A 24,687-nucleotide genomic window follows, 5' to 3' on the forward strand; every position below is an offset into this window, starting at 1 on the left:
ATATCCCGAGCGGCAGTAATTAGCCGGTGTAATTAGTTTCCACCCGATAGTTCTCTATCATCGCGTATTGTACCTACATCGACATAATGGAGAATCGCAAGGCCAGAGATCGAGATCGGGTACCGCGCATCGACGTCTCGATCCGTGCCGTTAAGAATCGCTAAATCGGCAGTGCCCCTCGGCGAGCAGCCCATCCCTTTGATGATTAATCGATACACTTATCGGGACGATTACTGTTGATGTTTATCCGACCGGATGCACGGCAAAGAGAGTTTTGTTATTAATATTACACTATGTGAGCTTTTCTTTTCGCGCTTTTTTTCCTTCTATATTCATTCAATGCACTCTCGTTACTAATATTCATTAAGAAAATTTTTTTAAACTACGTAAATAAAAAAAAAAAATTCTAATGCTTTTGTACATATAATAGAATTGAGATCACGAAATACTTCATCTATAATGATGTAGCAACTAAGATAATGCATAGAATGTATAGAATGACGTCAGGTTAAGCCGGTAACACAAGCCAGATATATTGCTCCTTCGCACGACTGCGATTGTTTAAAAAATAATCCCGAAAATCGCCATAGGTGGCGGCCGAGTTTGTTTAAAGACTTTCCTTGACTCGGTTCCTCCCACGCGAGATAACCATGTAATTCGGTCGATTACGAGGCCTCCGCAAATATTATAAGAATCCCGTCTGCGTACAGCTCGCACTCATTGGCGGCGCTGCGAGTTGATCACGCTGGAAATTACATAACGGATAATCGCATACAGCTGTACGCAAAGAAATAAACTCGAGGAATTTATTATCGAACGATCGCATCCAAGTGAGCGTTTCATTTTCTTTCGTACCTTTTTCTTTCGCATTCATTCAGCGCGCTCTTGTCATTAATGTTCTCTCTTCGGCTTTCAAAACTACGTTAATTTTCTATTAAATTTTATATTTATTTTTATTGCATAATTATGCAAGCCTTATGCCATATTATTTTTGTATTACATACAATTTTATTTTAATTATTAAACTTTATATCATAATCTTTTCACGTTGTATTTAAAAGTTTATATTGATCATCGATAAACTTTGCGCAAACAATTTTCTGTGTAAACAACGGCTCTCCCGATCTGCGATTCGCTTTCGCTTTACCGCTTTGCCCACTCACGGTTTGCTTACGCCTCCGCGGGCAAACGCAAGATCGACTGATAAAACGTTTCAGCATCCGAGATTCGCGAGCGCGTTATCTCGCCGCTTGCGTAACTGCGGAAGCGTAAAGCGAACCTCCTATGTTCGAGATTAATACGACGCTTTCGAAACGGGCACATTAATATGCCGAGCGAATTGTACGAGCGATTCGGTACCGGTACCGATAGCGATCTATATCGCTCCTTTGAAGCTTGCACTGTATTAACCCGGTATTTTAACGACTGTTTACGCGCGCGTACAATGTCCATCGCAATGTTGCTTCTCCGGTGCATGATAATAAAAGACAATGATCATAATATGCAGAATTATTATAACTGCGTGGCAACGCACTGTTGTGTACGTGAGGTACATATTAAACATTAATATAATTCACGTAATAAAATTTATATCATTTATATCATATAGTTTTGATGTTTTAAAAAATATTTTTAAACTACTTTACCGTATTTTATGAAATTTGTATAAATTAAAAAAGACTGATTATCTAAGATACTAATTTGAGTGTTTCTAATGCTTGACTGTCTGACTTTAGAGCAACTTTCCACCGTAAATGGACTTCAATTGCACTTTAGCGGTGATTCCTCGCAACATTCGTCACGCGAGTGTCAAATCAATCTTATGCAGCTTCGCTAATTTATTATCGCGAGGAAAGCAAACGAAGAAATATTTGTTACGTCGCTTCGTTAACATTGTTTCACGCAAGAAAGTAGCGCTAACATTTACCAACGCCGTCAGAATGCGCATTTAGAACTCTCCGGTAAAGCGGATACCTTCTAAATTGCGTCGCTCGGTTTTGACCCATTTCTGACGTAGATGAAGGGTTAAATCGTTGAAAGAGCAATAATTTCACCGTGTACCAGCAATTGGAAAGTCAGGAAAAAAAGATTCCGCGAACAGCTTTCAGTTAGACTACTGAACCACCAATCGTCACACTCGAATCAAGGCCTAACAATTATAATTTGCCATCGAATGACTAATATAAAATATTGTACTTAAAATTATACTAAATAATGCAAAATGTTAGAACATAATTGTGTCAACAAATTATAAATAAAGTATATTCATCATTAAAATTACGTAAAAAATAGTATGCATACCTAATAAGATATATAATAATATAAATAATGTTATATGTATAAAAATGTTCATTTTTCTTGACTATCGGATATAGCAGAGTTAATCGTAGCAGCGGAAACAAATCGAGCATTGTCTGAGGAATCTGACTCGAGTGCATCCAGATCCCACGTGGTTTCGATGTACAATACAAGAAAAGCCAAGAAGAATCGATTTCTCGGAACGGATCGCGCTCCAGAGATCGATGCAGTCGTGAGAGTTGATATCGACGCGGAAAACGACAACAAGAGGAAGCAACGGGTTTACAGAGTAAACACGATTCGACGCACGTAGAACGCTTTACGAGCCGCAGTTCTTTCCCTTTTGCCCTCTGCTGTATGTGAAATACCGGGTGCGCATCCCACTTTCGCAATCGCGTACACACATTTCTAAATGGAACATTATTACGCGGTCTAAAAATAAAGAGAGCAAACGCAAAAAAACGCGCGCGGCTGATCGACGGCGAATGAATCGACTCGTCGATTAATCTCACGTTCGATATATCATCCATTGATCCGCGGAAGTTAATCTACGTTTTGTCAGATGACAGAATTGTCAATGAATTAATATTCGTTACAATGTTCACACGTGAGTAAAAAGTTTCATTCATACAAACGGCGCCGCGGACTCATTCGCACGCTTGAGCGCATTAAGATGGTGGCTGCTTTTTTCTCGCTTCTTGTCGAGTATACAAATCAAGCGCATGAACCACTTTCGCGAGCGTGCTCGAAACACGCCCGAGTGCAACACTGTTACAAAGTGTACGGTCGAAGTCGCATAAATTATACCGGAACGGAGTTTACTGAAAATTTATCGGTTCCTCTTGTGTATATGCGCTTAAGTGGTAACATTCCGATGTAGTCAGACAAGGATAATTCCACCACATTGCGGTAAACGAGAAGGTATTTTGTGAATTAAAGATTGCCATATATAAACTATATGAACTGGAATACATAATATATGGCATGACTATATGGAATAAATAATGTAATAAAAGTAGCACAATTTCAAAAAATATAATTTTTGATACTGTACATACATCAAGTGTATTCTATCCCAATTTTTTATGATCTAGTTTTTCTAAAATTAGAAATTACTTCACAATAATTGTGAAATATGATTATTATATCAAACAAAATAATTTTCTATATACGCGCTCAAATATGTTATGCAAATAAGTATAAAAACTCTAACGATTGGATGAACTGAATTTGCAGTATCAAAAATAATTTTACGTAAAAAGTTATTTGCACCCTGACGAAATTAAACTCGTAGTTGGGTCCTTATTCTTTCTTTCGGTTATATATGATTATCGTCATTCACACGCGCACACATATAGGCTATCAAAGTGGCCGTCGCAAGGTGCAACTTAACGTCGGCCATAATCTTAATGATCTGGATTTCCTCCTTTTATAATTACATCGTGGATTAACCGCGCGGTTGCGATGCACGTTCCAGTCAAGCGGGCCATGGGAAACGATTTCCGTGCGCTAATGTATGGTCTCGCACAGTCTTCGGTCACCTATGTACGTCTCGCTTTTAGCGTCATCGCGTGCGCGGCTCTCGGCTGTTACAGCACGACGCCTACGCGATCGAGTTCACGCATGCGTGAGCCTAGAACGAAGAAAATAGGCTTTCCTACAGCCTTGCCTTACATTGTTTAACTCGCTTACATACGAGCGTACGCTTATTTATTTTCCTTCGCGTTCGGCTATCAGCCGATGAGCCTAAGCTACATCTGCGCTCTGTACTATGAGTTATCGAATGGTCGATATTATAGCTGTGTAACGTTAAGAAGAAACGATTAGTTACAACGCGATTGTCAATTCAAATACGAGTGTCTCGAAAAAAAAAATAAATAAAACCGGTATAAAATTATACTTCGACGTAAATATTAATTAAAGATTTCTTTTTACTTTTATTGTTCATAAAAATCAATGCTATATTTGCTTCAAACTGGTTATACGCGTCTCTTACAGTAGCCGCAGTATTACTTGTAGTAGATAAAGAGCTAATATCACCGATAGAAATTAAAAAGCGATAAAACGAATAGTACACTTTGTCACGCGGCGGTCGATTGTCCCTTGACAGTTGTGTCGGTATCCGGGCGTTATCACTCGTTGCTAATCGACGTTTGTAGAGCGCTTTGCCGCTAAGACGACGCACCCTGCGCGCGCCGCAAACTCCGGCCCCCTTTCCTGGGCGAGGCTCAGTGCTCGCCAGCGCAAAAAGAAAAGCCACATTCCGCGCAGGATTCCGCGTGAGGTGTACCGATCTCACGCGTGAAATCGCATCCACCGCCGGCACGCATTATCTGCCGGCAGCGATCACGGCCGATATTCGCGCGCGGCCTCTCGGCTATTGATTTACGATCGCCGCGAATCGTAAAACGGGCCCGGTTTCCCCCGCGAAGACATCACGCCCGCTCAAACTTATCGAGCGCAATATAGTTTAACTTAACACTTTCGATCACGTCCGATTTTATGACAAAAATTCCGATACTGAGTACGAAAGTCGAAAATTCAATTTATTTGAAGAGTAATTCACGAATGTTATCGGTAGCATATATCGCGACGTCAAAAGCGAAATTGCACACACTGCAAGCCTCGAATGTGTTACATGGTGGCGTTTCGAATTTGGCGTGATAAAATTAGGTATATTTATGAAAATGATCAGCCCTTTTCAGTAATTTTCCGTAAGTAAAGAAGTTCTATAATAATTTTTCAAACGTGAATAAAAAATGTTATTCTATTTTCTGTATATGCTATTTTGAAGAAGACGCGATCATCAATTGTCATTCGCCACTGCTGCAACAGTTGGCAGGCCGTTGAATTTTTTTCAAAGCTGAGAAAACACAAAGTCGCAAAAAAATTTTCGCTTCAAGATTTACACAGTAAAATCGATATTTTATTAGTATAATCAATCGTCTTTATTCATTTTGCGTAGCCAGATAATAAATTCTGAGATACACAATTGATTTTCTGCCGCGCGTATCATCCTAACTCACGAGCTTTACGTCATCTCTGGACAAAAAGAGAGGAAACGAGATACGCGTTTTCTGGTTAGAAATAGGCGCGAGATCCGACAGACGGTACGCGCGTCGTTTATTTCAATAATTCGCTCGTTAAAATACTGATCGAAAGAGATCCGGTGGCACGACTCGCGATGCGGCGCGGCGATTCACAGACACCGTCTCGCCTTCTGTCGGCGCGCGATGACGCCGGAATTTTCTCTCTCTCTCTTTCTCTCTTTCCTCTCTCCGGAGCGAGAAGAGGTGCGCGCTCGCATAAGCGAAATAGCTGGGCGAGGCAGCCGATTGGTTTCTTGGCACTATTCTCCTCGGCTCGTAAATCGTTTCTCATCCACGGCAAGGTAAAACCCGCACCTCATCCCCGTGTCCGGCGAAAGTCTCAGGATGGGTGACACAATTGGACGAGCCTCCACTTTTGTCCGCCTTCTAAACTGTCCTCCTACTCTGCGTCTGCTCGGCTCTAACATACGTAACTACGTTAACCCCAACAAAAAGACGTAATATGGCAAATCTAATGAATTAATTATTATCCGATGATCAAAAGTACATATGTGAGTATGTAATAAAAATTTTGTTACTTCGCAGATGCATTATTAATTTGGAAATCCCAAGTTTTTAAGCTTTAAATATGCACGATTATTTAACATAATTTACGAGATACAAGCTTTCTGAAAAAAGATGATATTTTTCTGTGCTATAAAACATTACAGCGAAAATTATTCGGTTGATTAGCGTGTGAGAGTTAAATACTTGCACTTTTCTCACACGCATGCGAGAATTATATTTATGAGTTACGCAATTTTATGATATTGGTTCCAGCGTGAAAGATCAAAATATTACTAAAGACACCGCGACAGATTTCTCTACCGAAGAGGGAAAATAATTATTGATCGCGGTCGCGCACAGAGTAGAAAGAGAGAGAGAGAGAGAGAGAGAGAGAGAGAGAGAGAGAGAGAGAGAGAGAGAGAGAGAGAGAGAGAGCCTAACGATATAAGATATTTCTCTCGTGCGGACCGGTCTGCTCTCGACAAGATGTTAAATCACCGTGCGCCATGCGGCCGTGCTGCGGTGTTCGGGGACGGACGTATATCGGCGTGAATTACTCGGCATTCCGGCGACGACGGTGTGACGAAAGTCGTCAAAATTCGGCCGGGAATTCGCGAATATGGCGGGTAGACGGGCGCCATGCCGCCACGCTCGTTAGCGATTATTATGGGCGTAGCTGAATCACCGTCCTCGTTGTCGTCATTCGTCGTCGTCGTCGTCGTCGTCATCGTCGTCGTCGTCGTCGTCGTTGTCGTCGTTGTCGTCGTCGTTGTCGTCGTCATCGCCATCGCCGTCGTCGTCGTCGTCGTCGTCGTCGTCGTCGTCGTCGTCGTCGTCGTCGTCGTCGTCATCGTCGTCGTCGTCGTCGTCGTCGTCGTCGTCGTCGTCGTCGTCGTCGTCGTCGTCGTCATCGTCGTCGCATACATCTCGGGGTTCCGCGAGGAACGAAAACTTTATGATTGGGAAGAATCGAACAATGAACAAGAGCGAGAGAGAAGTATTCGTGAGATACGACGGTAATAAGCCGGGCGGGGTTCATTAAGCGCATTGTTGCGTCCCAAGAGCGAGCATCGTCTCTCTTCGTTCTTTCGCGCATTCTTCGTCCTCTTGCTTTGCCCTCGAGCGAACGCGCCTTTGACCGATCGTACCTCCTCGTGTCGATCGAAGAGGTCACGACGACACGTGAATAGGGGACAAAAAAAATAAACGGTACGGTCGAGCCTTTTTCTCGATTTCGCGCGTATTCGCGTTGACATGACGCGTGAATTCAGGCACAGCCGACGACTCGTATAAACTTGATCGTATTCAAGCGGTGACCAGGTAAAAATTTTCAAGATATATGTATATGAAAAATTTGTTTATAATTGTATAATAAATGATATATTAATTATTCTGTATGCTTATATATATATGAAATTGTAAAGTAAATATTTTTTAAGAGAATGTCAACTTTGGAAATACACATATATATGTCATAATAAATTAAAAAATTATGACTGTAATTAAAGTAAACTAAGATTTATGAGCGCGTCAGGTATTCGTTTCATGTTAATCGCAGATGAACGTGAGGTATAATTTATTGTCCGAAGCGCCACTTCATATTTGTAAATGCCGGCAGAACAGCCAAATCGCTGCGATCGCGGCTTTCGTGTCGCAGTTATAATCCTAGCACGATGAGTTTATGAAGTAAATAAGTTTGTAGGAGGCAATGACAGAACGATGTTCGCAAACGCCCAAAGTAAACAACTGAAATAAATGACCTCCCGTTATAATAATAACGACGACGAGTACATCATTACTCGTTTGTCTCCAAGAGCCGTAAAATAGAGCAAACCTACAGCCATCGTTATATTCGTTCACATTTGCGAAGCCGCGAGTAACGCATCATTTATAAGGTTCTCTTTCTGAATAAATTAAGATAAGCACAAAAATATACAATAAATAATCAGTTTGCTCTTACAGAAGAATATTAAGAAATGACTACAAATTTCATTAAGTTTTTTAACTCAAATTGGAGTTAAAACGCTTTACCATTAATTACTTTCTTAATTAATTAGTGAATATTTAGGGATACAATTCTATTAAAACCTTCATTGGCGATTAACTGGAGAATAGAATTTTTGAGTAATAAAAATGAGGTATTTTCAATTTTTTACTAGAAATATTATACGGGAAACGCGCTTGTTAACGAGACTGTACACACACGTTTAAACAATAATATTGATAACGGATTGAGCAACAACGAAATAGTCGGAACCGCTAGTCGCTGCCGCCACGCTGCTTTAATAATTATGTCATACGAACGTAACAGGAGGTTGCACCCGGAGGTAGGAATTGCAGAGCGCGAGATAAGTGCGCGCTACCTGACCAGGTAATTAATATTCGAACAGGCAGTTAATGACGTCTGTGCGGCGGCGGCGGCGGCGGCGGCGGCGGCGTCGGCATTATGCCGAACCGGGCTGATTGAGCCCGGCACTCGCTCTCTCGAAAATTCGCTGACTCTTCGTGGTTCATTTCAAGCCCAGGGTCGTAACACATCGAACCTCGCGTTTCTCTCACCCGAGAATTAAATGGTGTTCGCTCCTTTGCCCCTTGATTCGCCGACTCAAGTTCGCCCCGACCAACGCGCCCTTCCCCCCCTGCGTCATTGCGCCTCTCCTTTATACCTTTCCTCTGAAGTCACCGATTGCGATTCTTATTATACGTTTAATGTACCAAAAAGTCCCGATTGTGCTCGAAAATCAACAATGATCGAACCCCGTCCAACGAGAGAAACGAAAGGTATATTTATATTGTATCGTTATAAGAATCAAAGACATTATTGTTGGGAGATCACGATAAAATGCACCGATTCATACGCTTAATGGAGTGGTAAGAATACCACATATTACTTATGGAATAATGTTTTTTCTTATTCATTTTATGTCTTCACGCGCCAAAGATATTTCTGAATATTGCTAATAAGCGACTAGAAATGCGGACGAAGCATTTTTTTTTTTAGGTCAAAGACAAAATTGGCGAGTGGGAAAGAATTAATGTCAAAACGCCGCGGATATAAATTGCATAGGTCGATATATGTAAGACATAGAAATTTAAATTTTTTATAAATATTTCCCGCGAGTTGCGACGCGCCTAAAAGCTCGGCGCCTTAGCGAGTGTAAGGAACGTTCTAAGCATAACGTGCCTCGGATGTTTGGTAGTGCAGACCCCGTTTCGGGATTAGTTGCGTAATAGGTGACAGAAACGCGAATAGAAAAGTAGAGACAAGCGCTTTGTGCCAGTGCTATATGTGGACGCTGTGAAAGGTATTATACAAGATATGTTTTAATTAAAAACGACCGTTTTTCCCACGCTATTCTTAAAAAACTGATAGTGTAAAAAAATGTTTAGTAAACACTAGCAAAATTTAAAAGCTCTTAAATATGTATTTATAATAAAAAAAGGGAAAAACTTATACGAGATTTTCGGCACGGAATTTGAAACGGTAAATTTTCTTGCATCACGTGGAACGAAAAAAAGCCATTCCCGCTTACAGTTTCGTCTTTTTCTACGACCAATCTACGGTCCTTTTAACGGAGACTGACGTACCTATCGACTCCTACGCCCACGTGCGGGTTGACAAATGCCCGAATAAAAAGACATTCGTAGAGACGTCAACAAATTCGTTATCCGTAACGTGAACACGGAAATAGAAAATTTCATCGTGTTTTGAAGCCGGTAGTCGGTTGTCTGCCGGAATTTTGGAAGTTAGAAAAAATAGAGATGATGCATCAATAAATGTCCGCGGAAAAAACCTTAATAGAGAAGTTTATATCTTTGTTAAAGGAATTATACTGTTAAGATATTTTGGTGTCATTCTTTTGAGTGAATAAATAATTTATGCAAATTTTAAGCAAATAATAATTTTAAATAAGTTATTTATTGTATTATAAGTAATTACTTCAATTTATCAATAAAATTAATTAAAAATATTATTAGAAAAGCACACAATTGTACAATACTTAACAAAATCATCAATTCTGAGATAAGCATAATGAACATTTACTGATGTCTTTATTCTATCTTGAATGGAATTTCTCGATTCTTGGGAGTCATGTACGTACAACACATTAACAAGATTGGTGTCATCCGCGACACGTGTCGCATTATTCACTCACGACGGAATGTCACGCGTTCATCTCGTTTCTAGAGCGGAGCCAGTAAAATCCTTGGAAAGCGCTAACGATAGAATTATCATCCTCCCTTACGAGCATCGGTCGAACACCGGCATGATAAACGATTACTGTGCGTATGCATACAGCAATAAACAGCGAAACCGCAAATACGTAAGTAGTCGCCATCTTTTAGTTATTTGCGTTTATCGCCGCCGCGTATGTACCGAGGAACACTTTGTTCCGCGCAATTAATCTTTTCGAATCGCATGTTTTAGTTTCCTTTATCGCTGTTCTATATTCGGCGTATTCTTTCTCTCTCTCGAGAGAATGGGTTTTCATGATTTTTCCTATAACGAATCTCGAAATGCCGATTTTATTCGATCGCGCGAATCGGCAACCGCGATCTTCGTGACACGGCATTTAACATTCCTGCAACGCAGATTACAGGCACCGCGGTTTTTCTCTATTTTACGCTCAAGGACTGTTCGGTAGGGATCGTCTCAATTTCAAGAAATTCCTCCCTCGGCTGGTTTGCGGTTTTCTACCGCATTCAAGGATGTACCTTTCTAACTTACTATACCGGATATACTGCGACACCGGCGGCGCAATCTTTTTTCACGCTCGTCATTGAAGACACAAAGTGTGAATTCTGAATGGCTGCGAGACACGCGAGCTCGGAATATCGCGACGCCAGATTTAACGAACTGATTAATTGCCGAAAGCTATTTCGCGACCAAAGTACAAGGCTCCAAAAGCGCGGTGAGGAAGCGGAGCGTTTAAAGAGCGGACGTACACATTCTCCTCGCAGTCATTACATGTCCGTTACGTAAGCATTGTTATTTATCTTGGTGACGATCGCCAGAACATTCACGTTAAAATAATAATGCGGTTGCTGCCAATGGCCAGCGAGAACGAAACGCTACGACAGAAACTCGCTTGTTACCCGGTTTAACACTCACAATGTCTTTCGATCCAGGTGCAAATCGTTTTGCGGATTGTAGCGGTGGCTAACAACTGCTGATTGAACTTGATTTGTTTTTGTTGGTGGAGACTGGCTTCAGCCAAATCAAACTTATCAATACTTTATTCGCACATTTCTCATATTAAGAAAATAAATATAGAATATAATGAAGTATGTAAATAGACATATAAATTTGAGAATCATTTAAAAACAAAATTTCAATTTCTACAAAGTTATATAATATCGTTTTATATTATTTTAAATGACTCTCTTTAATACATATATCGCGGCTGGGTTCGCTAGGCAGATGTATGCAATATATTATAGATGCAACGCGCATCTTCAAAGGAAGTTGTCCGTGGCGCGGGTGGCCGTTGCGTGTCGGGTCAAACTTTTTCCCCGCGCGCATATGGGATTGCGTAATACCGCCGAAAGGCGTGCGTGCACACGTACGCTCGCCGCGTAGGTAGGTGTGCAGGCCTTCCAGAGAGAGAGAGAGAGAGACTGATCTCCACGACGATCTCCGCCGACGTTGATCCCCCAACACGCGCGATTTCGCGGAAACCGGACCGACGTTCGGCCAGCGGCAGGTCGTTTGTGGTCGGATGTAGCGGCGCATGACGAATCTATTCTCATTCTGTTTTCCTCCATGCGGGAGAGTTGCATGTCCTCCACCTGTATTCGCCATGCGCGCGCGATACGACCAGTTTCGTGCCAGTTATTTCGTAACGATCGCACAACAGAAAATCTTGCCGCCTTCGCGAATTTGATGAATTCATCGAATTCGCGATAAATCGAGAATACTTTTAGGATCGATACTGAGCTTTGGTTGCGAGCGCGTTCCATGAGCCTGATTCACGAACTATCAATCCCGCGCGTCGATCATGACTATTGGAAATTGGAATTCAACCAATAGTCAGCTATATTTTGTCGATCAATCTTTGACACATAATGACAACGCAATCTCTCGAGATGAGCTCTTTGCGAGAGTTTAGTTAAATAAAAATTAGATTTATATTAATAAAATTTTTGCGTCGATGTATTCTACGCTTTAAACAGTGATAACTGTGATAAATTACAAAACTGCTGCGATAAAAATTGAATGATCACGGACAGGTGAGAGCAGAGCGAATCGAAAGCTCCGGAACGTTTTGAAGCTTTCCGCTCGATAGCAACGGTAATTCGGGTTGGGTTTGACCGCGTTGCTGACCGGCCGTCGCTAGAGCGAGAAGGGTTCTCCGGGGGATGTTGAAGAGGAAAACGGGCGGGAGACAAGGTGGAGGGGGGTGAGGGGGAGTAGAACGTAAGAAGTCAAAGACGCAAATAGAACGCCCAAGTTAGCCTAACGGTCTTGCTAGGCGGATCGAGGGGAAAGTTGGACCAGGCGCGCGCTTACCGACTAACTAGCCTCTCTTCGTCGGTCCATAGCTTTTCGCCTCTTTCTCCTCGCCCTCCCGACACCTTTCGCACTAGCCTCCGTCCATTGCTGATCACACGCGATCGCACGCCGTTATCAAAACACAAGGTATGCGTCACGAAAACTCGACAATTTTGCATGTTTAAGTCGCAAAGAGCAAGAAAAATTTAATTTTGATTATTAATATAATAGTTACTGTAACTTTTTAAAAAATCAGCAAATTTTCAGATTTTAGCAAGTCTTGTAGCAAGTCGTTCGTGCAGACATTACGTTAAGCATTAAACTCGAAACGAGCAAGTGAAACGCATCAATAAGATATTTTGGCGCGATAAACGAGAGGTCGAGAGCGAACCGAAGAGTGAAAAAGAAAATTAATGAACAATGACTCAGCCGGCCGAACTATCGGCGCATCGTGTATCGGGGCTTATTCTTTCTCTTCTCTTCTCTCCCGCCTTGATATTTACTTTCCACCGTCGCCGGTATCGCCAAAGATTTCTGCTACGGGGGAGCGACGGCGACGACAGCTTTATGAAATCAACGCCGCGCGCGCGCGCGATTACCGTGCTTTTTCTCCATCCGCGAATGAGAGAAAGTCGAGTTACTTGCATTCGCGAGCCTCGTATTTCGACGAATAAAGAAATCGTCGATCCGAGACTCTTCCCATTTCTTTTGCGCCACCTGCTCGCCACATTTCATCGCGTCTCACGGATACCTAAATTCGGCCACTGTCGTTGGTCCATCGATCTTTCGCTCGGCGACAAGCGGTTGCCGCAAAACGCGTAAACGAATGTGAAAAGAGTTCGGAGGAATTAAAAAAAATATATACTTCCAGACATCATTAATGCGTTGAAAAATATTGTGTCGCATATGTTACGAATAACTTTGTACCGTTATTTTTTTCTCCATATCAAAATTTTCAACTCATGCCGTAATTCAAAACAGTATAAAAAAAAACAGGTCTGAATAAAAATGGTAGATGTGAATAAACGGCTATAATGAATCGCTGAAAAGAGAGATTTTTGGAACCGTAATAAATAAAATTCCGTGGGGGCGTTCAATTGAATTATTATACAGATAACGCACTGTCGTGAGTACGAAAACAATTTTGCAACAAGATAAAAACAATCGGCGATATTTATGTAAAGAAATATCTTTTTAAATATACGATTCATTGAGCAACTAGTTGCGCGGAAAATTATTGGCACATGTTTTCAAGACTGTTAGGACTCTGATAAATTTTTAGATGTTCGCAGATCGATACGTTACGTCCTAATTTTCTATTTCTTGTATCAAACGGACACACAGACGGATAGGAACGCGACAAACAGTGTCGAATTTCACATGTAAACACAAAATCCATGAAGACGTTACGCGTTGAAATTATGTATATTCCGAATTTTCGTACTCGCTCGACTTCGACACGCGTCGCACAACAATCTGCCCGCGTACGTAAAAATAGCGGGAATGGCATCGCGAAAAGAAATATTCCCGTAGATTTCACGAGCGCGATCTCGTTACGAGGGATAAATAAAAATATTAGCCCACGCCCGCGGCAACACGGCGAGCCGCAAAGTGAAATGTTTGCACGAGTTTCCGCCCTTCCCATTCCCGCCTGCCTCTCGCTTCTCCTTTTCCCATCGGAACGCACGCGCGTGCATAATCCTCGAACGCGTGTGGGTTCCCCGGGGCCAACGCATATCCGAGCATGCAGATGAGATCACGTCTCGGATCCTGAAGAATCAGGAGCATTCGTAGGAGTAATTCGAAAGTTCTATCTGTATTCTTTATACGCTTGTTACGCACGCAAATCACGAAGTCATACTGAAAACGCAATAAATTTTTCTGTCATTTCAGAGAACACTAAAAAAAAAAAACATTGCCTCACGCATATAAGAATTATCGGAAAAGTGTAAAATGTCGCAAAAGCTACATCTTTAATTTTCAACAAATTCTTTAGATTTAAATAAAATTAATTGTATTTGAAACACACAAGAAATTGATGGATTTTTCATTTCGATTCTTCTTCGATTGCGACACTCGCCCATAAATGAGAACATCAAACTTTAAAATGTTATAATCCCGATAAATCAAACTTTTATTAACACGCATACATCATTTTTTATTAAATGCAAATTGCAGAGAGTAAAATCGCACGACATATATTTATAAGATATAAAATTATTTATAAAATAACACGTTTGGCGAGTGTCGCTTCATAAATTGTCTCCATATCAGTTTCTATGTTACATCATATCCCGCGATATGAGCGATGAAACGAATTCGAAGCGATCCGATAAGAAAATACAAATTTACGCTCGCCGATGAAACGCGAGCTGGTCGATCGTCGTTGGTGTGTTTCGTAACGGCGTTTTTTTGCAAAATACCAGCGGGATAATGTCTTAACCGGCCACTGCCGAGAGTCGTTTACGCATCGATCGGGAACGGAACGGGTGTATAAGTCGGTAGAGTTGTTTGCACTTTGCACCAAAAAGTTGTTCAGCGCGACTGCTCACTCCGTAATCACGCGAGCGAGTGGTCGCCTCTCTATACATATAAAATTTGCATACGAGATGTACGACACTCACTTTTTTTTGCGTCGCTTCTTGCGATGAAAACGCACGTTGGATAATTAATAATCTCCGGTGCGGCGGTCGATTATTTTTAACGGTAAAAATGTACTGTGCGCGCATTATAAAAATAAATATACCGCGCGTCCAATGACTTTCTGTGAAGTAACGGTGCAAAATAATAATCGCGATAAACAAACGACTATCAAATGAAGAAATTGCGCTCCGGCTCGCGGCGACAGACCTGTTTTCTGTAACTGAAATTCGTATGTGATTACGCGCCGCCGCCGCGATGGCGAGAAAATTACTTCGGCGGGGAAAGAAGCCCCTCCGAAGGAAATATCGCCTTCACACTCTTCGCTTTGCCCAATTTTACACGCTCTCGCCTCGTCTCGGCCTCGCGGCAGAACGACGAACGAGGGGAGGAACTCGTTCCGTTGATGTTTGTTCCGCAACGCTCGATAATGCACTTAATCGCTCTCGAATTACTTTACGAACGATCGATCGATCACTGTTTAACAAGCGAAACCGCGACTATACTCACGTACCCATTCGTTCTGCACGTAACGACTCGCACGATAGACGCCGGATCATTCCCAAGAAACTGGCTGATTGGCAACTTACCTATAAATCAGAAATCACCAAGTTTTTGCAATAATTTATATTTCACAAAATTGTGTATAATAAATAAGTAAAGTGAAAAGAGTTTGATAAACCATAATAAATCAATCATTGTATAATGCGAATAAGTGAAATTGGATAAGTGAGTAAAAGTTGGTCGCCTACTTTGACACGTCAATATAATCGACTATGTTGATTTATTATTGTTTTATAATAATTTTTACCTTATTATTTTTATTATGTTTATCTTACAACATCAGCCAAGACATTGCATCTTTGAAGTTTTGACTTTATTTCAAATATTTCTTCGCAGCTATATTGGTTTTTATAAAAATTTTAATTTTTTTTGTTTTTAGCGTCATAATGTACTTGTGTAGCTAAACCCATTAGTACACCTACTCATGCTTGTCATAATTAAGAAATATTTTAATGATTTTACTTCCGATTTCGAATGTGTTGTGAAATTGTGAACGAGAATTAGCTACATCGTTTGCAAGGAACTCACGCAATTATGTTTCCAACACTCGGAACGTGAAAGAAGCGAGCGTAAAGAGGACAAGTGTGCGTTCGCGCGCATACTGTGCACATACTCATTAAAACTCAGCTCGACCTACGCTTTATATAGTACGGCAGTGTAAATATTATTGGTTCATGCGCTCGTGCGTATATATTCGCCGATGGGATATCTCCCGGGCGAGTAGGGAAGAAGTTCCAACGTCTTAACTACAATCTGAAACAGGTTTAGGTCCTGGAGAGGCTGGTACACGCGGATAGACGGCCAAGCGAGAGAAACATCGTTGAAACCAACGTCGTCGTTCTCGTCGAATTCGCGATACGCCCTTATCGACAGGTGAGAACGACGTGCTTGGAGACGATATCTAAAAGTAACGGAATCTCAGACGGCGAGAGAAAGGTGGAGCGACGTTGACCTTGATAACAACGATAACGAGCAGGTAAGTAAGTAAAGTGGAGGCGAGGAAGTTTACGAGTCTCGTTACGGGTCGCAGTCGAGTTCGCATCGAAAGTGCTCGACTCGCCTCTCGCAATCGTGAAAATTGCATCGTGTTGATGCCGATTTTACATGTCCTGCTGTAATTACCTAACTATTCCAGCCTATAGAATTCGCGTGCGCGCGAAACATCAACATATGAGAAGATACACTGATTTGCATAAGACTCATAAAATTTATGGATTCTGAGATGCCAGCAAGTTATCTATTTAAATTATAAAAAATTTCTACTTAAATTATAAAATGGTCAAGTTTCGATAATCTTTCGCATTCTTCTCTCCTCATTTGTTAAAAATATTTATCCATCATCAGAAGTCGAAGTTTTCAGACTCCAAATTAATGGTGATTGATTGAATCGATTAGCTATGTTTAGCGATAAATGAATTGAGGTGACAAAAAAGGGGCGTCATTCGTTGCCGGCGCTTAAAGGCACGAAAGGAGCAGAAAGGCGTCGCTCAAACGCTTTACATAGCGTTTGCCAACGTCTGGCCATGCCGGGAATGGCAGAGGGGAGACCTGCCTTTATACCGGCTAATACTTTGGACGGAAATATCCGTAATGCAAGGACAAGCAAGCGGTTCTAGCTCAGTCGCTCGCGCCGAACGCAAAATATTCGCCAAGCTTTCAAACCGAGCGCGATAAGCGACTCTCGCAATTGCGGCCGAATCGAATTCGATAAGCGAGCAAAGTCCACTCGATTACAAATGTTTTATCTGGAGAAAATAAACGTAGAAAACGCGATTAACTGGCAAATTACGTGCGAATGAGCGGGTTCGCGGAATTTTTACCGCGGCATTTGTGTACCGAGCGCAATAAATCGTCGTTCAATCGCGCAGCGAAATAACTTCCGCTTGCGTAAACATGAAAATTCGCCGACGCGCGCGTCAGAGTTTCCATTTTAAAGCATGTTCTTGAACTTGACGCGCGTTTGACATCGTCGTTCTAATTCGAAATGCAATATTTATCCAATGCAACCTACACATTCATCCGAGCGAGTCATAGACGAAATGGTATAAAGTCCAAAATATCTGTCGAAATGTTCTTTTCGGGATTAACAGTTCATCAGCTCACAAACATGCGCCAAACATGATTCCTTCCACGTGCGTAGGTGAAATGTCGAAGAGTCTCCCGCGTTCTCCGCACATTAAGCCATCTCTCCTAAAAGCGTAGTAACTTCACCTGACGCAAGTTTATATTTTGTCGCTGATTAATCGACGCACCATCTGTGCGCGAAATCAAATAAATGTATACGACATCAATCGTGTGGAGCGGCACAACTAGCATATAAGCCGCATTCGACGATGCAACGAGACAAATTCTCGTTTTTCGTCGGAGTTAAAGCGAATCAGCGGTCGCACGTGGGTGGTGCGCTTAGTAACTCGAATAAAGTTGCCCGAATTGCAACGTTGAATCGCCGGATTTCGTAATCCGCTCGACTTATATATCGATATCACGATTCGTTGTCGCGTTGACTCTGAATTCAAATTTGTCGTCCTTGACAAATACCTAGTTAATTACGAACGAAGCTCGCATCACCGCTGTCACAATAATCGTACAAAGTACATAAAATACAAGCGCGTGTGCGAGAAAATGCAAAATAATCACGGACCGCAGGAATATAGACACTTTTCAACATTATCATGCAATGAGACTTAGTGCCAACTTGTACATCGGCGCCTTTCGAAATTAGGCCAACTCGCAGCAACAATGTAGTCGAGAGCCAAGTTAAGACACACGGGGGCTTTTAACGAAATCGGACGAATATTGCCGTCTGCGACGGGCTGGGCTTATTATTTCCAAGGTTGTAAATAATTCAGACACACACACACACACATACACACACAAATACCGATCAAATTAATTAAAATTTTATCCGCAACATTTGCGTGAATTACTATATTTATCAAAACCGCAAAAATTGATATTTTCAATAATCTTTTATGAATAAAATTAACTTAAAGTTATAAATGTCAATAGAGTTACACAATAAAATAATTTTTCATAAAAGATAAATATTTTTTTCATTATTCCATTTCCATAACATTAAAAATATAAATATATTTTATAATAGTTTTGTAATAAAAGACTTTTTGGTTTTAATAACGTAATTGTACGATATTTTGACGGGTTTACCGCGCGGATGAAATTTAGAGAAAGCAAACTCGGAGCAAATCAACGAATTGTCGTAGGCCAGTGCGAGGGAGTGAACACCTGCTCTCGTGACAGGAATATACTTCGTCGCCTAATTTTCTAAGAAGCATGCGACGCTACGGCTCGATAAACTTGTTTATTTCGTGGCGCCTTTTGAGTTCACGATTCGCCAAAATGTCGTGACAGATGCGTCATATATGCCTCGCTCTCATTCGCCTTCACTATAATGGCATTTTGACACTTTTACCTCGGGATATAATAAGTAACATTGTGCGCGGAACAGGCGTACGTCGTACAACACGCTCCAAAACGTGTTAAAGACACAGTATAACGAAGAATTATGAGTGACGCCCAATGGACGTGGGTGTCGTTCAGTTGCATGTTGCTGTTTGCGAGAATTATGTAAGCATGTATGCGAAATATGACTTTATTTAATGAACATTTACAACCCATCTCGCATCATGCATTTGACATAATCGCAAATAACAAAATACTCAAGACTCTCGCATTCATTTCTTTATATACAGAGTCTTTCAGTACATTCCAACCGCTTATTTCTTAATAAAAATAAAAATGGATAAAAAAGTATCTTGCATTCTTAAATTGTGAATATTAAAAAAATATTCATCTTGAGGCTAACCACAGAAATATTAAAAATTTAATATTACAAAATATTATAAGCGATGCCATCCAATGTAAGTTTTTATTAATAAAAATCATAATTTGAAATTAATAGACAGAAACTGAATAAAAGGAAGTACGTGATATCTTCTAATTATCGACATCCGGGAGAGAATTCGCGTATCCTCTCGGCTATTTATAAACTCTACATATTCTCTAAAATGTGTGTGATGCGTGTGTTTCTGTCACCTATCCACTTAGTCACCTATCTACTTCAACCTAACCTAATCCACTTAAAAATATCTGAAAATATTTGTCGCGAATATTGGCCGTCTCCGTTCGTCGCAGCCGAGATGGCAAGCGACTTTCGTGTCGACTAACTTGACTGAGAACGCAGCCCGGAAGGCAGCCAATTCGTCTCTAGCGAGCATACAATGACGCTAACAGGAAGTAGATAACGGGAAAGCTTTTCGGCAAAATTCGTGCCAAGCTTCACGAAAGTGCGCCTATTGCTTAATGTTCAATTAATCTGTCAGATAATTCCGCGACGAATGTCACGCCGCCCATCAGAAATGCCTGCCGTGATGTTCGGGACATCAACCCTCGACCAACGATCACATAGGTATCGAGAGGTCAGTTCATTGGCACTCGATAGCACTCAATGGCACTGACGTCGATCCGCTCGACAGAATTACCGGCGAAGAACGTAAGATTATTCAATCAACTTTCTGGCACGTTGCAATCGCATCCGAGCCAATTCACCATGCGATCAATCATATATTTCCGAGCAGAAGATATGCTAAAAAAATTTACTTTCTTATATTTCGAAAGAAAAAAGAATCAAAAATGAAATTTGTTGCAATAATATACCTCTTATTATTTAAATGAATGCAGCCATGCAACATATCACCCTAAAACGGATCTTTTCTCAGAGATCTCGCAAGAAAAGAAAAAAATTCAAAATTAATTATAGTCAAAATCGTGCGTTTTAAGGAGCAAAATGTGATTGCTGCAGTTTTATTAGATTATAAACACAAAATGTGGTTATAATCCAAGAAAGCTGGAGCAATGAGCGGCGACCGTTTCTCCAAAATGGTTCGTGAAAAAGGAAGCAGTGAAGGTGGTATTTCGTTTGGGCACCATCCAGGTCATCCTCCGGACGACGTGCTGCGGAGGAGAGTGGTGTGTGGCAGAGGAGGCGAGGAAAAGGAGAAGAAGAAGAAGAAGAAGAAGAAGAAGAAGAAGAAGAAGAAGACAGTGAAAGTTCTTAAGCGGACAGAGACAGTTGACAGAAGCAACCGAGTTAAAGAGGCTGGACTGATCTCACGTTGGGCTCATTAAGGGCTACAACAGCCGCGTCGCTTCCTAGACTCGTCGCCAAGTCCACGCCAAGTGCCATCATATCTCGTCTAATCATCGTTTTTCATCGGGTTCCGTTGTTGTTTCATCCATGGACTTTGCAGTGTTATTACGTATATATAGGGTAATTCGCTGTCAAAAAGGTGCCAAGAGAGGCCTCTTATTTTCGTCGCGCTATTTCCAGATTTGTCCGTTCGTGAAATAGTTTGAGATATCAATCGGGCATAAAATTAATATTTATTGCTTTACAGAATCGGCGAATGAAAAAATGCAAATAGTTAACGAAATTTTTTCGTCTAATTCTAAACTAAATTTTTCCTTGATAGAAATTTAATTTAGAATTTTATTATCGAGATGCTATCGCGATCTTTCTCTTTACGGTCGCGTTTGACCTACGGACGGAAAAGCTTTGGAACAATACGAATTGGCGCGACCAGCCAGACATGGTCGCCGCATATCTTCGCTGCTCTTGCCTGCTGCAAAAGGCACTCGTCCCGTTCTAAGTATAGCGAATGATGTACGGCGATAGGAGAGCGGCGATGTCTAGCCGGAATGACGTTGCCGCTTGTCCTCGCGCACCTCTCTGACAAGCGCGCGTAATTTGCAAAATGTCGCGCCGCCGAAAAATCACCGACAGCCTCGATTAGCGACCGGCCGACAATGTAATAGGTGTGACGAACGCGGCCGCGCGTAAGGACGCGCCACGGCGGACCGCTGAATCAACACAGGTACGTTCCAATGATGCAAATTGGACGGGAACAGCCGGGCGTCGCCGGTGGTCGCGCGTAATAGCTACGCGATCTAATTTCGTGTGCCATCCAGCTCACTGACTCACTTGGCACGTATTCGCGATAGCGTATTCTTTCCTTCGCCTTCGCTTCGCGGAAAATACTAGAGGATTGTCAGATCTCGCGGTAGCCGCGGCGTTTCGCGAGAAAAGCGTCTCGGAGCGAAAAGAAGCGAGGCCTCTCGATGTTTCGAGACCGTTTCCAAATTTCAAGATTTTATCCTAGAATCCGAATCGCTCTAGACACATCATTGTTAAGACAGTGATTTTCGTACGTGATTCAAGATCGCCGGATCGTCCGATCCGTCAGCTCGCTTCGAGATGTCGCAGCCGCGAAGGTCATCCGCTGATTTGAGGAAGCCGCGAGATCGGAAGAGCTACGTTGCATTCGGTTCAGTGGTATCGTAAATGAAGCAGAGACCTCTGCGGAGACGAGGCGGGTGCGTGGTGTTGGTGATCCGTTTATTTTTACAGCAATGCCAGGGTGAATGCTCCGCGGAATGTTTAGCTTCGGCACATCGGGTGCGCGCACGCACACATCGCACACTGTACATACGCGCATATCTATACACCGATCCGCCACCGAATTTCATTGGCGTGTGTAATAAATGCCCGATGATTCATGCGGCGCGATACCATTCACAGTACGCGCGAAAACGCTTGGGATTCAATGACAAAATCGAACGTGCCGAATCGCGGAAACGAAGCCTATAGCTTATAGATAAATAGACGTGTTTGCTCGGAAACGTTTTCATTTTATTCCTATTTCGCGGCAGTTTCCTGTTGAAACCTTCGTGGTTAATCTCAGTGAACTCCTGTACAATTTTAGAACTAAACAAAGCCGAAGAAACTTTATTACTAAAAATTAGCGGATATTTGTTTGAAACTATCACGAGTATTAATAATTTTGTATTATATTATTCACAAGTCGTTATATGTATCTAACATTCAGATATTACGAGACGCAGATCTGTGATCGACGATTCGTCTTCACGAATTATTTCCATACGTCGATAACAGTTTTACAGGCGAGAAAAATACGAGCGTGATAGATAAAACGTTATACTATATATAGGTGTATATATACCTAAACATATGCGAGAGACCGACTGGATTTGAAGTTGTCGGTCCATTAGCGATGTTTTGCGCGAGCAAAGTGCGTGCGCGCACAGCTGTTACGGCGTAAACCACGCTTATATCTGCCAAGAGCAACAGGAGAACGCGGTGCGTGTGCATCCAAACAGGAGGCGGAAAAGACTACGGGGAAAGGAAGACGGCGGATATTACGTTACTCTATCGGGATCAATCGACAACGGCCTATACCGTTAAATATAACGAACCTAACTTCCTTGTTTCAAAGATCACTCTCATTCCATGCCGCCGTCATAAACAAGCCTAATCGCGACGACAGAAATAGCGAGCTCAAGGCATGGCTGTCCGTCAGAACAAAAAAAAAAAAAAGTATTATTGTTTGGTGCAGAGTGAAAAGAATATACGTCTTAACTTCGCAAAAAAAATGATTGATGCTATATGCATCCATCTTGCGTCCAATTTGCATTAGCCTTCAGTTTCTTCCACTTCTTTCTTTTAATTCCGTACTCATAAAATATTTTTTTCTTTATTGTTTTAATTCTTATGATTGATGTGTTATTTGTTTATCTCTGTAGAATTTAATATTTATTAACTATTTATTAAAACATTTGTTACATTAAATCAAAAATCAAATGTATTAATAATGCGAAACATTATGTCAACGACATATATATATGCGATGTGCGGGTGTATCTACCGTTATGTGGACAAGCTCTAGAGCCAACTACAAATACAATTTAATATTCACGCATAGTCGGTTAACTGTCCGATTTCACGATATTATTTTCGGATATTATTTTCGTGATTTCTGTTCCAATCTACATTTCGTAAACACTTCTATTAGACGTAACATTATTCTCGTTTCGCTCCGACGATCGCGAGCTGTTTTCAAATTAATGCGATTTTCACCTAACAAAACCGAGTAAAATAACACGGTAAAAAAAAAAAAAAAAAATTATTTTTTCAACAAAATTTAACGCATATCAAAAAAATGTGTGTATTTTTTTTTATTGAATGTTATTTGACGATATCAAACTATGCTTCGAAACATGGCTTATTAATCATATGATTTTGTTGATGTTACAAAAGCAGATCTAAAAGTTCGCAAACAGGCGGCGTAGAGCATGATCTACGAGAGGATGCACGTAATCACGACGACGTAATGCGTAAGCTTGTAACCGCGTGTGGGCGGTTCGCGCGTAAGACTTCCACTCGAAGGCGTCAGTGTGGCAGACGCATAATACGTATATTCGACGGTCGTACGAGAAATAATCCATAGGTGTGAGGGTGTCGCTGCCGTTTGGAGTCCGGCCAGAAAACGAGGAGGTGGACCATGTGGGGGGAGGGAGGGGACCATCGCCCACGCTTCACGCATACCGTGCCGATAAATAATCGAAAGAGTCGTCCAGAACTCGCAAACTGCCAAATTCTCAATTCTCGCGAACGACCCGCTCGTCGCGAATCCTGCGAAGGTCGCCGCAATGGACGAGATCTATATTCGATTTTTCTTCGTTTACAGACATCGTAAAAATACGAGTGTAGCAGCCGCGGCAGAACGACGATGGTGATAAAAGACGACGAACGCGATAATAATGACGGGCGAAAATTGATGAAGCGCTCCACCTGTTAGCGCACGTCCGCGCGATCGCACCCTCGCGCCTCAGACTGGTCTAGATTTACAGCGTTTATACACACGATAAACTCCAAGTCGCTTAAAAGAGTTGCTCTTTACAAACCATTTACATAGATCTACGCTGGCGCGCGGGGCATTACTCGCCCACCAATGTCCCGAAATTCTCTGACCTGCTCTCATAATATTTGGACGTGGCATTCTTTCCACGCTGCGCTATTGACTGCCGGCGCTCGCGGTTGAGCGGGTCGGTTTTAGGAAACGATTAATCACATCTGTGTTTCGATTACGCACGCATTTCATTTGACGCTCTGCGAGCAAAATGAATATGTGCCCCAATATCTATTGTCAAGACTGGCCACGGGATATCCAACGTAGTCAGGCTTAAATATAGCCCATGTTTTCCATCGACAGCTGTTCGACT

General features: G+C 41.7%; 1 protein-coding gene across 3 annotated transcripts in view; it reads right to left on the reverse strand.

Annotated features, from left to right (window-relative positions):
- Mrtf (Myocardin-related transcription factor) overlaps nt 1–24,687 on the reverse strand; it is a 211,812-nt gene that overhangs the window by 128,062 nt on the left and 59,063 nt on the right. For 2 of the 3 annotated variants that reach the window (XM_067359899.1, XM_012367993.2), the window contains one exon: nt 15,542–15,617. The exons of the other annotated variant lie outside the window; for it this stretch is intronic. In XM_067359899.1, coding sequence (XP_067216000.1) covers nt 15,542–15,587 — 46 coding nt within the window. In that variant the 5' untranslated portion in view covers nt 15,588–15,617. The remainder of the gene's footprint in view (nt 1–15,541; nt 15,618–24,687) is intronic. 3 annotated transcript variants of the gene reach the window in all.

The sequence above is a fragment of the Linepithema humile genome, chromosome 1, assembly GCF_040581485.1.
Source record: "Linepithema humile isolate Giens D197 chromosome 1, Lhum_UNIL_v1.0, whole genome shotgun sequence".
In the NCBI taxonomy this organism is placed as follows: Eukaryota; Metazoa; Arthropoda; class Insecta; order Hymenoptera; family Formicidae; genus Linepithema; species Linepithema humile.